Source organism: Ischnura elegans, chromosome 3 (assembly GCF_921293095.1).
Source record: "Ischnura elegans chromosome 3, ioIscEleg1.1, whole genome shotgun sequence".
Lineage (NCBI taxonomy): Eukaryota > Metazoa > Arthropoda > Insecta > Odonata > Coenagrionidae > Ischnura > Ischnura elegans.
In genome coordinates, this window is record NC_060248.1 from 69,452,572 (window position 1) to 69,467,236 (window position 14,665).

General features: G+C 36.1%; 1 protein-coding gene across 1 annotated transcript; it reads left to right on the plus strand.

The window, feature by feature from the left end:
* Positions 1–1,838: 1,838 nt before the first annotated feature.
* On the plus strand, positions 1,839–14,323 carry LOC124155991 (protein Njmu-R1-like). Its single transcript, XM_046530245.1, has 7 exons — positions 1,839–2,044; positions 2,161–2,307; positions 7,340–7,547; positions 8,579–8,701; positions 10,466–10,801; positions 11,377–11,447; positions 13,779–14,323. The coding sequence occupies exons 1-7, from the start codon at positions 1,959–1,961 to the stop codon at positions 13,927–13,929; spliced, it is 1,122 nt and encodes a 373-aa protein (XP_046386201.1). The 5' UTR covers positions 1,839–1,958; the 3' UTR covers positions 13,930–14,323.
* Positions 14,324–14,665: the final 342 nt, after the last annotated feature.

The window sequence follows — 14,665 nt, forward strand, 5'->3', positions numbered from 1 at the left end:
GAGCGGCAGTAATCTGATGGGAAGTGGAGGCAGAGTTTCATCAGGTTTTTCTCGCAGAAGGCGCTCGCGGCGGTCTTTTTCCGATCTTAATGGCCTGGTGGTCCTTAGTTTTATTAAGTCTTCAGCTTCTAGTCCTTGCTCTAAGAGAGATACTTTGATTTCGTCGGTTGAAGTTGCAGAAAGGAGGCCGCGAACAACTAAATAGGTTTTCTTGTCTTCTGCTAATTGGGAGTAATAAAATTCCCAGGATTTTTCATTAAAAAGTTTGACTAATGCACGAAAATCCTCCGCCGAATGGCACTGAATGCGGATTTGGGATCCCGTGGTGTTACAGACAGGTGGTTTGCTGGTTGCAGTGATGATCGCACGGTTTTTTAAGGACCATTGTGATTGGTCCTCGAGGAAAATAGGTGGAATACGGTATTTTCTAGTATTTTGAGGCGCCTGACGGACGTTAGGTTGACTACCGATGCTGGGGGTCTGAAAAGAACCGCTTTCTGAAGATTGGTTACGGTTTTGGCGAGAAATATCTGCAGGAGCTGGCGGCAGAGCGGAAGATTCCGGAAGATGGACCTGAAGAGGGCCATTTTGAGACTCAGGCTCTAGAGGAGCAAACCTATTGCTGGTCGACAATGGAGGTGGCGATAGCGGAGGAGAGTTTAACACACGTCTACGCTTTCTCGTCTCTGTAAAACCGTCCTGTGAAGCAGTAGCGTCTATTGATTGCAGTAGAGGGAGCCCAAGAATGGCTCTTACATTTGGATCTTGGAATTTCTCTAATGGCAAGGTTACTTGAACTGTGGAGTTTGAATTTTTGAGAACTGAATCTTTAGCGGGAATTACATTAGGATCTGGCAAAGGAATGGAAGGAGTGGATGCAATGCTTGGACTCACCGAGTCCGGAACAGGGTTGGTTGTGACGGGTGGGGGCGGGCTGGTCGGCGGTGATTCCGGTGAGGATCGGGTGTCCTCGTCTTCGGACCAAGGTCCTTGTGGCTCGGAATCTTGAAATTCCTCGTCCTTCGCGCCGATTGGCGCGTTGCGTCTTGACGCTATTCTTTATTCGGTAAAATTTGTCGAAGCACAAGGTAAAAATATACTCGCGCGCGTAGGCACTAAGTAAAAAGCACGAAATTCGCGGCAACTGTCAGCAGAGCACAGCGGCAGCAGCTACCCGGATTTGTTTATTGAAAAAAGTATTTATGATCCTAATTTAATAACGGCCAATACTTGATGTTGCTACCATGGATCTTATCAAAAAATAAAAATTAAAGACATTTATCATAGGATCAAACTTCATCCACTGGATACTTGGAAAGTGAAAAACCTATAACAAAATGCACCCCTTCTTCAAGTAAACATTTTATTTTTTCGCTAAAGCCTAGTGATATTGGGTTTCACTATTATTATTTGATGGTAGGCACCCTTATTTATTACAGTGATGGAGTTTGGTTCAATTGGAATGATATTGCTAAATTAAATTGTTATCAATCTGAGTAAGGCCTTTAATTAATACCCTAAGTCGCCCATCTTCAAGTTTACCCCGAAATGCATACATTGATACCAATTTTATGGAAAAACAATGGTGAGGTATTCAAAAATATATCAAAGTTTTCATTTCTCACTAAACAATGGTCTTATAGAAAACGCCCTAATTTTCATGGAGGAAAAAATATAAATTCAGCTAAAATAATACTATTTAAAATAAGCTATATTACTATGGTGCTGTCATGTTCGAGGACTAGAATCGACAAAGATAATTTTCTATGCAGGGAATGCAGCCGAGGTGAAACAAACACCCCGCTAAAACAAGTGCCGGTCGAAACAAGGAGCCATAAACAACCGTTAAGCGTACTCCGCCATAGAAGCAGAAGAGCGGATTTCTCCATGGGATTTCAATTATCCGTGCAGGAAGTGTAAATTTAACAGTTGTGTCGTGTATTTTTTGCATTTAAATCATGAATTCTGCAGCTGAAACTGCTGCGGTAGAAACTGTGGATGCAGATGCTATTTCTATATCGCAAGCAATGTATTTTTGTTCCTGGTAAGGTGTCAAAAATGTCCAAAAATCGTGACAACTAATTTTCATGTGTTAATTTACCAAAATTTGCATTAATTTTCGCGAAAAAAGTTTATAGTTCCATTTTTTGTTATCGATAGCAACTCAAATGGGGAAAAGGATGTGGAATTAATTTACAGTGGCTTAACACCAGATAGGGAAAGCCAGCTTCGACAGTTCTTATTGCGAAGACTGCGGAAAGGTGCAGTTTATAAAGGGACTGGAAGCTGTTCTGGGCTGGATTTCAGGTAAGGTATTGTACAGTGTTATAACCTTTTTACTCACAAGTATTCGACAACCTAATCACATCAATAGTTTGGCTTAACCCTAGTAGCACAATTTGTGTTCAGAGTATGCTCAGGGCATTTTCAACACATATGTAAGATGTGTTCAACATAATTTGAGCACATGCTGAGCATATGTAAATGTCCGGCAAGGCATATGCTCAACATATGTTCAACACAAGTTTTCAACATATGCTCAGCATGTTTTCCACACATGCTCAACATATGTTTTTAACATATGCTCAGCATATTACCCACTTATGCTCAACAGATGTTTTTAACATATGCTCAGCATGGTATCCAATAATGCCCAACATATGTTTTTAACATATGCCCATCATTCTCCCAAAATATGCTCAGCATACCCTAGTGAAAATATCTACAGGATTTTTTTTCCAATAGTAATTTGACAATGGGAAACATTTGTTTCTATAGGAAATTTTTATGTTCCTACAGGAAAATTTTATTTTCCCATAGGAACCTAAACTTTTCCTATAGGAACAATCATTTCCCATTGTCAAATTACTAAAGGAAAAAGAAATCCTATGGAGATTTTCACTAGGGTGAGGTTGCATCCATTTATCCCCCTTATGAAAAGTATTCCCTTACAACCTTGCAATACCTATAGATGCACAAATCCTCTCCTTTTTACAGCTCCTGCCTTTCACTGTGGACTTAGGGCATGATGTCAGACCTACACATTGCATTCACTCAAGTTATCAGATTAGCACTTTAAATTGAAAATGTTTAATCATTAATACAACTGAATTTGGTCAATGATTTGAAATCGCCAATGTTAATTTAAAATTTATAAATGATAAGCATTCGACAGAATAAAGCATCGATGGTACTGATTATCAGAAGGAAATTACCATGATCCTGCTTCTGATCCAACATCCTTATAATGACCAAAGATTAATTAATTACCAACTTAATTGCTGCTGCATCTAAACAGTCTACATCCCATGATAGTGATTTAAGAGCAAATCCTACACATGAGATAGTCATGAGGGAGTACTACACCCTGAAACTTATTACATAAAAAATAGATTAACCTTCTACTATGAGAAGCAATAAAGTTTTAGTTACATGTGATGCCTTTCAGAAAAGCTGAAAATATTGCAAAATAAAATGGTTAATCAACCATAAGGAACAGCAAGGAATAAGTGAATCTCTGGAAAAAAAAAGTCTCCCACAAATTGTTCAACTGAGATTTCCCCACTTCTATTGTTTGAAAACAATGAAAATTTTATGCATTCCAAATAATGTAATTAATTAGCCATATAATGTACGTAATTTGATCACGGATCATTCCTAAAGTTGAGCCAACGAGAGTTGTCTGATGATAGGCAGAAGAGGCAAGTCAGTGGTAGGCAGCAATGCTGCCTGGTCAGGATGGGAAACTCCCACGGAAGGTGTACAAAGGGTTTACGAAGACAATCCAGAAAAGAGGATGGAGAGAGAAGGGCAAACAAGAGGGATGCAGTCATTATTACCTTTTTCCTGTGACGAAATTGTATGAGTAGGCAAGAGAGAAAGGTACATTTGGGTAATAGCGACTGCCTGCAAAACATTCATGTTGTCTAACCCTTCAACATCCTCTTTAGCCCTGTCATCGTACAGCTCTCACCAGCTCCACTGCACATGTGCATCTGAAAGCATTACACTCCACACTGCTAGATTACAAACGTACAAAAGATTGAACGAACAAGGAAAAGGGCTAAGGCATGTTTTAGTAACATTAATTAGAATATTGATACATAGGTGGTACCTATCATGAGCCACTAATGCTTTAGCCCAAATTATTTGTAATTATTAAAGTCTACTGCCACTTTATCCTTTGATGGAGCTCCTACGGAATATGTAATCAATTGGTAGATAATGGATTACATAGGATATAATAGGAGAATCAAGTATGACATAGTTCTGCAATTTGATAATGAAGTAGATTTATTTTAATAAAAAAACATAAGCATTTAACATTATCAACAAATATTTCAAGCCTATTCTTTTCCTTGATTTCTCTCAGTCTTCTTCAGGCAGCACGACCATCGTAGCCACTCCCCAGTTAACTCAAGAAAGGCACATTTATCAGCACTGCTAAACATAAGACAAGAGTGGAGAGTATCTGTAGATTAAAATAAACAGAAATCAATATTTATCCACTAAACAAGCACTAAACAGCAAAAAATTATTACTTCTTTAACCTGAAAATGGTGAATATTGACATCTTTCATGAATGGTAAATTAACATTAAGTTGCAAAATTTAAAATTTGCATGAGACAGACTAAGGAGAGGAAGCAGCAGTAAGGGAAGTATTGCATCATAAGTTCACACAATATGTAATGTAAAAGTTATTCATGTCAGCTAGTTTATATACATTGGTCTTAAATATCAATAATCCTACAATACATTTCCATGTAAGTCCATCATCATAATACAATTATTGAGTGCTAGATGAAGATAATACTAATAGATTAGTGAGGTCATGAACATTTTAAGACACCGATTCATTTCCATGCAAGAGGGTGAAGTTCTTCAAAAAATAAAAATGTCATTTTTTTGCGTGACTAAACAGACATTTCTCATTAACAGATTTTGCTGTGCTTAAAATATGTAATGAAATATGGAAAGCAAGAAAATTATGATGAACCTGAGAATATCATGTTTAACAGAACAAACGGTTCAATTGACAACATTAAATTTAATTCCACTATAATATGGAGCCTTATATTCCATAAAAAATCGCTTAAGATACACATTATGTGACTTTGGTCTCTAATTGTCCATGAAATTATAAATACCAATGGGCATATGGTGTATGTCTTGAAATCCGTGAAACCCAAGCAATATATATGCCAGATTTGGTTAGTATTTGAGGCACGAACCACAGGAATACTGTAGATACTGCAAATCAACTCGATTATTTTTGTCCCCTTACTTCTGAGTGAATCGCCTAAGTGCTAAAGTAAATTTTTAGTAATCTGATGGAAAAACTAACGATAGTACGTATCATGCACACCTTTTGAGCCATCCCCATGGGTTACCTATGCCAATTCTTTGCTTCGTTCCCTCATATCAGAGTGCAACTGTGTTAACATGATTCCTAGTCGAGACTACTCATATTTACTGTTAGCACTTCGCTGCGACAGTTATTTACAAAATAAGTTCGTTAATGATACTTGGTTACAAATTAGTTAATTATGCCTCAAAATGATATCATGAAAGAGAGGGCTAATTCATCATCCAGCGATTAGTTTAGCATTCATGAAATGGTGCAGTTATCATAATTTTATGGCCTTGTTACAATATTAGCATGAATAAAAAAAGAGTTTATGAATAGATTCACAAACGAAATTAGAACAGGCTCTAAGCCTCGACCAAGAATTTATTACTCCCTTCACATTTTATTGTGGCTATGATTGATTTTGATCGAACATTTTCGCACTCACTCGGTTACATGCATCATATTCGATCCAAGTATTTACATTGGGCAGGAATAACTTAATACGGCATTTACGACCACAATTCAGTTCATAAATAGCCATTGAGAACTTTTACCATACCACACAAGAACAGTTAGAACTAAAATAGTAATATCATACATTCATCCGTTCATAAACAGCGATTGAGAACTTTTACGATATCACACAAGAACAGTTAGTACTAATTGTAAAATAGTAATTTCATATATTTATCTACCAATGTACTTACATTTCATGCTTCTAGAAGATTCCGAGGTAACTGGGCTCTCTCCTCTTGTATAAAGTAACGTAAACAACGTGCGATGAAATCATAGCAACATGAACACACACAACAACGTCGACGCATGCGTCTCGCTCTTCAATTATTTTAAAAGTGTTAAAATCAGGGCCTTGGTTAAAATTATGAATTGATATACTTGAATTAGAATAAACTAGAACTAGATATATTCCTTTACATTAGTTATAAAACTACAGCATGCAGTATTCGCATCCTGATCGCTGATTTGTCGACGAAATATTTCTCAGAACGCATAGATATTTTCTTGAAAATATGCTCAACATATTTCGTTGAACACATGTGGAGCATATGTCTACGAGTATATGCTCAACATATTTCGTTGGACACATGTGGAGCATATGTCTACGTATATATGCTCAACATATTTCGTTGAACACATGTGGAGCATATGTCTACGTATATATGCTCAACATGTTTCGTTGAACACATGTGGAGCATATTTCTATGAAAATATGCTCAACACATCGTCTGAACATATGCTGGAAATATTTCGAGCATATGTTGAAAACATGTGGTTTTAAACATCTGCTGAACATATTTTCAGCATATGCTAATGTTGTGTGCAAAACATATTTCCCTGACATAATCTGAGCATATGCTCAACATTTCTTGTGCTACTAGGGAATATTCTGTTAGTCGCACGGTTATATAGTCTTGTTATACATGCATGCGATTGATTGTTTGTGCTTACTCATGTGAGACCATTAGCATTGTCAGGGTCTGCCCCCAGAATGTTTTCACTGCGGGATAATTTCGATAAACAGACAATTTCAAAGCCCTAGCTCTATCCCTGATTAGAGGATCATACTTTTATTGCCATATATTTTTCCTTTTGTAGTTTTATGAATGCTTATGTGCCCAAAATTTCTGTCAACCCTGTTAGATTTTCTGTACTTTCATAGGTTTTAGTTTATTTTGTATATTAAAGGTACTATTTCATCGTTAATTAACGCATATGTTTATACAAATATCAATGACTGCATGATTGTTTTCATGGTGATAGTTTAATTGTATAGGAATCCTGGAAGCTATTAGGCTTAGGTACTGGTGACTGTGGGTAATAGCTTGAAAATTAATGAAGAGTTAGCACATTAGTAATATAGGTATGGAATTAATTTTTTAGATTATTATTATTAAAATTTATTTTTTAACTTCAAATTCATAAGTCCTTTTGAACATTTGACTATTCGTATTTTTTGTTGCATACAACAGTATTGGAGAGGGATGTAGCACCCCTGGTGTATGCTTCTATATCCTGTTGCCATGTTCCTCACGTCGGAAGGATGCAGCATCTGAATCTGATGAAAATCATGGACGTGATGTCATTATATGCTTACTTTCTGATTCCGAAACCACTCTTGAAACATTTCAAGTAGAATTGACTCAGTTCTGTGAATCTATTGCTCATCGTATTCTGAAGGTAGGAGGGTTGATTGTGTATTTTTTATCTTATTTGTACCAATTAAGGGAACTGAACCATTTATATTAATTTTAAAATTTCATTAATTCTATTTGCTTGGCTGAACTGTATCGCTCATCAAGTACTAGAGCCATATTCTTCTTTTGAATACCTACTCTTACATACATGCTACACTACTTTTGGTATTTCTCTATTTGGCTAATTTATTGTACCATCTGATATTTGAATCTAGTGCTGACCCAATTTTTTCAAAGAGCAATCAAATTTACAAAACTCTTGAGGTGCTTCACTTTTAAATTCAACTCTTTTCCACCTCATGAAAAAGAATTACGGCTTAGAATGTAATGAATAAATACATGAGGAGTACAGTGGCATAGGAGGTAGAGCACTTGGCTGTGCTGATTGAAGGATTGAGGTTTCAAGTCCTGATGAAGTCTTAGGATACCTGAAAGTGAAAAACCCTTAAAATTTTTGGTGGCGGCGGTAAAAAATTGACCCTAACACCCTGAATGTTTTAATTTCAAATGCTTTTGTCTTATAATCTGGAATCTTACCTAACAATACCAGCCTTATGTTGAAGCACTGAGTATTACTTCTGTGGTCCACTTAGCTCCCTCTTAAGGTCAACTTGTTTCATTTACCCAGACATACTCCCAAGACACCACATGAGGATTATTAGAATAAATCCAACTGTTGCAAAGATTCATCTAACAAAGGCATTTGCAATGAAAGCTTAATAGAAAATAGGTATGTATGTTTGTTTAATCAACTGAAGAAAAATGTTCAGTATGCATCACTCTAGAGCTCAAAGTGAAGCAATTTCTGCAGATTTAGCTGCAGAAACAATGTACTGCTACTTAGAAGTTGAGTTAATGCACAAATCCAACAAATGAATATTTTCAGGAACCTATCTTGCATGTAACTGATGGTCTGTTTGAATTATCTATGACAACGTGTTAGAAAGACTTTAGAATTGGTTTATATGCTATGACTATTGTCTGTGAAGTCCTTTTCTTTCTTTTCAATGAAAGGAGGGGCCATGCCCATCATCTGTGGAGGAAGAGTTGAAAGAATGGTATGGGGCATGTGTCTTGTACACTGTGAGGGTTGTGAGAGCCCTGGGTCCAGAAGGCCTGGCGTATCTTCTGTTGATGGTAATTGATTTCATTTACTCATTAAAACTCCCTTCGGTGTCTTAGAGCATGGGATACTCCTCTGGTTATCCTGAAAGGCTATTTTGAATTTTCAAATGCTATCCCCTTATACCCTTGAAGGGACAACCATCAATAACTTCGACTTAGAATTTTAGGGGGAACTTAGTTAGAATTGTTTTGTTCCCAATGCAGACCAGAACTAAATGGCATATGGCTATTTTTTCTGTGCGTACTCTTTAGTTATATACATATAGCAAATAGGTTAAACCCATTTAAGTATGCCCCTGTTTCATGCAAAAGCCTTTTTTATACCATTTTCTTCCACTTCAATGATTGGTGGAAATTAATGATGCATATTAGTGAAATTCATTGGATCTATAAAAATTTCTGTTTACCAATGTCTTAGTGCTCTAATCCACCAGGGTTTCATCTTAATGTCAGTTACTATTTTGGATAGTAATAATAGAATTGTTTATTTCATTGCCAAATAAGCATTTAGATACAATACAATAATATTAGACCAAATAAATCCTGTTTTAAACATTTTTTTAGCCAAATCATAGTAGGTTATCATTAAAGTATCACGGGAACCCTCAATTTTAATTCTTTACAACAATAAGGCAGCCATTATAAATTGAATAAGTTGACTATCAAAGAATTCGCCTTATCAAATAATCTTCATTTATGAGAAGATCAATTTTTATCCAAATTTTATCGTATATCTGTTCCATAAGATCATTTCCAAATCATAAAATGTCTATTAATTTAGTTTGTATCTAAGAAAATTGCTTTAAGTTGAAAATCAAACAGCATGGATAGAATTATGTTTTGCTTGTACAGTCTTGAATAAATATTCTGTGATTTGGGCATTCATATCTACATATTTTGTAATAACTTATAAATTATAAGGTATCAGTCCCAGGGCCGGATTTACCGTAATGCAAAATAGGCACATGCCTAGGGGTGTTGCAGTCCAAGGGGTGCCTTCTGTTACCTCATGTGAGTGGCTATGCTTTAACATAAAAATTGGGGAAGGGGTGGGGCTCAAGTGAGGAGGGGCACTCAATGGCTCGCCAGGGACTATAGTGTAACTTTGGGTAAATCCGGCCCTGATCAGTCCTATGACAATTTAAGGAACTCTTTATATGTTTCCACATATGTCTTAGTGGCAGAAATGTATTGTATTTAGTGTGCATGAAAAAAATACATTGAAACATACAAATGGTAAATACTTTAGCATAGGCTATGCATTCAGGATTATTCCCCATCAGTTTTTTATTAATATAGTATTTCCTATAACCAAATAGATGGGCGTGGTTTGTCTGGTGATGATTATGGGGGTCCATGAAATTGCAATTGAAATATTATAATTCGAATATTAATTCCCCTCAAGTAAAACTTAGCATATAAAATCAGCTTAGAAGTGAAAGTTGATGACAAAAATATAAACTCAGCATGGCATCATTCAAAAGGTACTTCACCAGCATAAGTAAATTATGTGTGGATGCTGTTTATGTTGTTTTTTATAATAGCTGTGTACAATATCTTATTAGGTAATCAGTTTTATAACCTGAAGATTAAACTTGAAATTCCATTTTTTACCTCATTATTTTAAATACTGAATTTCTCTTCATGTATGATTATGTATTTTGCATTTGTCGGTGTTAGTGTACGATTTTTGCCTCCTCTAATTTTTACCTCTTTCTGATAATTTTTTTCTGTTTGAGCCGTCTTGAATAATGTTTCACATTGAATTTTTTTAAGGCTCGCCAAGACCGACCTCTGGAAATGTCACCCGAAGTTGATCCTCAGCTGTGTGCTGATGTACAACGGCTTGCATCTGGATGTGGTGTGGCTCGTCTGCTGGCTGCCAAGAGACTGTCATATTCAGAGATAGAGCATCTCCTTGAAAAAGGAATTCTATTTGAAAGAACTCCCCTCGGTCCATATCCACTGAGCCCTAAGGTGCCCTCTGGGTGGAGGATTGATGCACGTATTGCGGAGTGGGGTAAGCGCTTGGCTGCTGCTGGATCATCTGGGGTCAGTGAGCATAGTCGTGCTTGCAGAGTGAAGAAGGTGCTGGAAGCATTTCGTCTGGAAGTGAGTGCTTAAGGGTATTGATTAAGGGATATAATTAATAAATATATTGCAGCTAGCACATAGTTTTCCTTTGATGGTATTGCAGCCCTCAAGTTTTGGCTTTCTCATAGCCAACATTTTGAAAACTTTTATTTTCTTCAGCAAGGGTATGAATTTAAAAATTTGAAAGAGGTAATTTTGTATTAATTATAATGAATTTTCCAGACAAAAGCAAATAAAAATAGGAGCAAAACCCTCAGCCATAAAAAATGAATTGGCCAAAGCCCAATAACACAATCATTATAGAAGAAAAAAATAGTAATTTATATCACAGATAATATACTTTTTTGTTTTGATTTGCATACATGCCAATCTTCATTATGCCACGCCCGCATTTTGAGTATTTGGTGTATGCGAGTGGTGCATAATAATTGTTGTTCCCTTTGATCAAAGTAATGAATGAATACATAAACATGTGTCTCAATGGACATTTCCTTGAAATACATCATTTTTAGTTTAATTAGTCTTGCAATGATTCCTTCTTACATACCCTATATGTGGATCAGTGTAATTAAAAACTGAATTCTTTCTTTCAGACCATAAAGGACATGAATACCTTAAAGAGGTTACTCAAGCTGGCGGAAACTGACCATTATTGTTTATACAGGTAAATAAGAAATAGTCCCCTTCTGAATATAGTCCCCCCCCCTAATTTTGAGGCTTCCATTTCATGCAAAATGTTATAAAATGTGTTTTAGTATAGTCCCCCCTTTACTTTTACCATGGGCATTTTTGGAAAAAAAGAGAGGCTATATTCAGATAAATACGGTATTTTATTTCATCTATGTACATATTCTTTTTGTTAAGTTGGTTTGAGGGAATAATCTCATAAAAAAGTCATTCCAATGAATTAGAAATATTCTTACCTCACATACTTCTACATAAAATAGGATTACCTTTTGTAAACAATTTAATGTGTTTCTTTCCCTGTTTTCTTCTTGTAAAAAACCTTATGCACAAATATTTGGCCTTCTGAATTACCACTGTTGTGAATCTTTCTCTTTGTACCTGGCTTTTCACCATTTGATTACCCTTCTTTTGTCCAGAATAAGCCGTATTTTGGAGCCAAATCTCAAGTAGTGCAATGTAAGTCTCACACCCCAGCTGGCAGCTTAGCTGTGAGAAAGTCCCATCCCCCTCCTCCCTCCCAAGAGGTATATAAACTAAAGGTGTGGTAACCATCAAGCGTATTGTAAGTAAATTTACCAATGACAATGTAAAAGAGAGCTATTTTGCACTCTTCTGGCCACTCCTTGAATATGCAGTGAGTATATGGAATCCGGTGCAGAAAGACTCAATCTGTGAACTTAATGTAATACAAAGGAAAGCTGCATGATTCGTCAAAAAGTGCTACGGGCATAAAGAAAGTGTTACACAGATGTTAAATGAATTAGGTGGGTAGCTGAGAGAGACTCGTAGGCTGCGCTCTAGGCTTAGATTGCTTGACCTAATGAAAATGGATATATTTATGAGTGACATGGATAATTTCATAATACAAACCCACTACATTTTCAGGTACGACAGAAACGATAAATTAAAAGAGATATTTTGGCAAACCGATATAGGTATCGGAATTTCTTTTTCCCCCCGCACGATAAAAGACTTCCTAGGTATCCATGATAAAATACATCCTAGGCATTATTTCATCAGAGCATTTCCTTCTCATGTGTAAACGGTTGGTGGCCTAAAACTCCCTGATACATGTCTATTGAGGCAGCTTGCGGGGTAGTATGCAGATGAACCGTCGTTGAGTTGCATACTTGTGTGCCAAAGTTCTTTCCCATGTCTTTAGTGGTTGCTAGAATACCAGCTACTCTTTTTTTCAAATGTAGAGAGTTTTGAGAAATGGAAATGATGGTTCCATCGATGATCTCTAAAAATTGAACATTTGAAAGCATTATGCCAGGTCTAATATTGTCATACCAGATTAATATTTTTTCAGTATTTTTTGTCAGCCCTTGTAGAAACACCTAAATACCCCATAAAATTTTGATGATAGGTTTTCAAATCTACCAGCTTTAAGTTCATGCAATTCAGGTTGATATTCTCTCCCCATTCATTTAAAAGAAATGGCATCTCATGTAGTCCATAGATCAGGGCAAAAGACTTATCATTTTCAATAACTTAATCTAGGAATACCAATGTGGTCTTTAATATGGTGATTTCCTGATGCTTTCCACATATCCCTGCTATTGACTTTTCAATTCACCCAACTACTGAGATATGTATGTAGTTCCTCTCTCATGCAAGTCCCTAAAACCCTCCATTTCCTCTGCACTTGGAAAAGTCATTGAGATGTCATGAGAAACAGCTAATACATGCTAACACTTAGGCGTCAGTTGTGGCAAGGAGCTTGTTACCGAGAAGTGCTGCAGCTTTTGAATAATAGGTTGAATGTCGCATCAGAGAGACTGTAGATAATGCACCTCAGACCATACTCCCTTGGCATGACTTATCTTACGAAAAATCATGGGATTCATATTTCCATGTGGCCTTCAAGATAACAAAGAACATCATGCAATCCAGTAATCAAAGTAAAAGTTGAACTTAAGGAAGCTGGCTATACATATTTTCATGTAGGGTGTTGAGAAGCAATATTGTTTAGGAAAGAGCTAAGTGCCATAAAGTCACTATTTTTATCCTGATTTTTTTGTCGGCAGTTATCATCAACATTATTTATCTACCTACCCTCAATTACAGGCCTCTAGGTTGATTGCAGTGTTAGATTGTGGGGAAGAAGTTTTTTCATCGATCTTTTTAACTGTTATGTGTACCTATTTTGTTCAGAAGTTATGGCTCTTTTTGTGTAATACTCTGTGGAAATTGTTTAAACATATAGTTCCAAAGTGAAAATAAGTAATGAGGCATTTTTAATAGTAAATATTATGAATTAATCACCTTAGTGAAATAATGGACAAAACCACTTTTATGTTCTCAGGGCTTGTATCTTTCTGCGACAATCTGGGAACAGTCAAGTCCTCCTAGAACATGCCAAACTGGAAGGTGGATCTTCATTAGATGTTATTCATGTGCTTGAAGACTACTTTTCTTTGCATGGAAGTCAGGGATCTGAAGGAGTATATGACTGATATGAGTTTCTTGAGTTCAAACCCTTCTCCTCAGCATTTTGTTTGTAATATATTCCATATTGTGATATTCAGAGTTTTGCATTTATGTTATGTATGAAAATTTTTTATGTTTTGTTGATCTATACTATATCATGAAGTGAATTAAATTTTAATTATTCATAATTTTCATGTGAAGTCAACTACAATTGAAGGCTGGGAGTGGATAAAATGAAAAAAATGTCATGTCTTCCAACCCAAGCTTGCAATTGTACTGATCCTATGACTGATTACTTAAGATAAAATGTAGTCTTGTTTTCAGGTTGACTGCTGATTCGTGTGCTTTGCAACTATTTCGTGCCATATATTTTAGCATTGTGAGCAAATAAAAGTCTACGCATTTATCTACACACAAATATTCAAAGTGTAGTAATTGGTCAGTACTATATGACGATACATTGACCAATATTTTCCATTTTTGTGGCGAAAGTCTGTTATTTTGCCTATTTCAATTTCCTATTCAATTTCAGCGATAGCTTGGGATGGCCCTGTATTCGAAAAAGGACGAATGAAATAACTTGCATTTCTAAGACCCAGAAAAGGAACCATTTACAAAAATTATCTGATTTGTATCTCAAAGTTCGGTTCCCACACAAAATGAGGGCACATGCCATATGCTTCGAAATATGAGTTTGCCATTGGAATTTTACTTAAGGAAAAATTTCTACGGCAAATAGGCTCTCAATTTATGGCAATAGGT

Coding starts and splice junctions, on each gene's coding strand:
- LOC124155991 (XM_046530245.1), top strand. CDS start 1,959: ATGAATTCTGCAGCTGAAACTGCTGCGGTAGAAACTGTGGATGCAGAT. Junction 7,548..8,578: donor TTGCTCATCGTATTCTGAAG/GTAGGAGGGTTG, acceptor TTTCAATGAAAG/GAGGGGCCATGCCCATCATC. Junction 8,702..10,465: donor TGGCGTATCTTCTGTTGATG/GTAATTGATTTC, acceptor AATTTTTTTAAG/GCTCGCCAAGACCGACCTCT.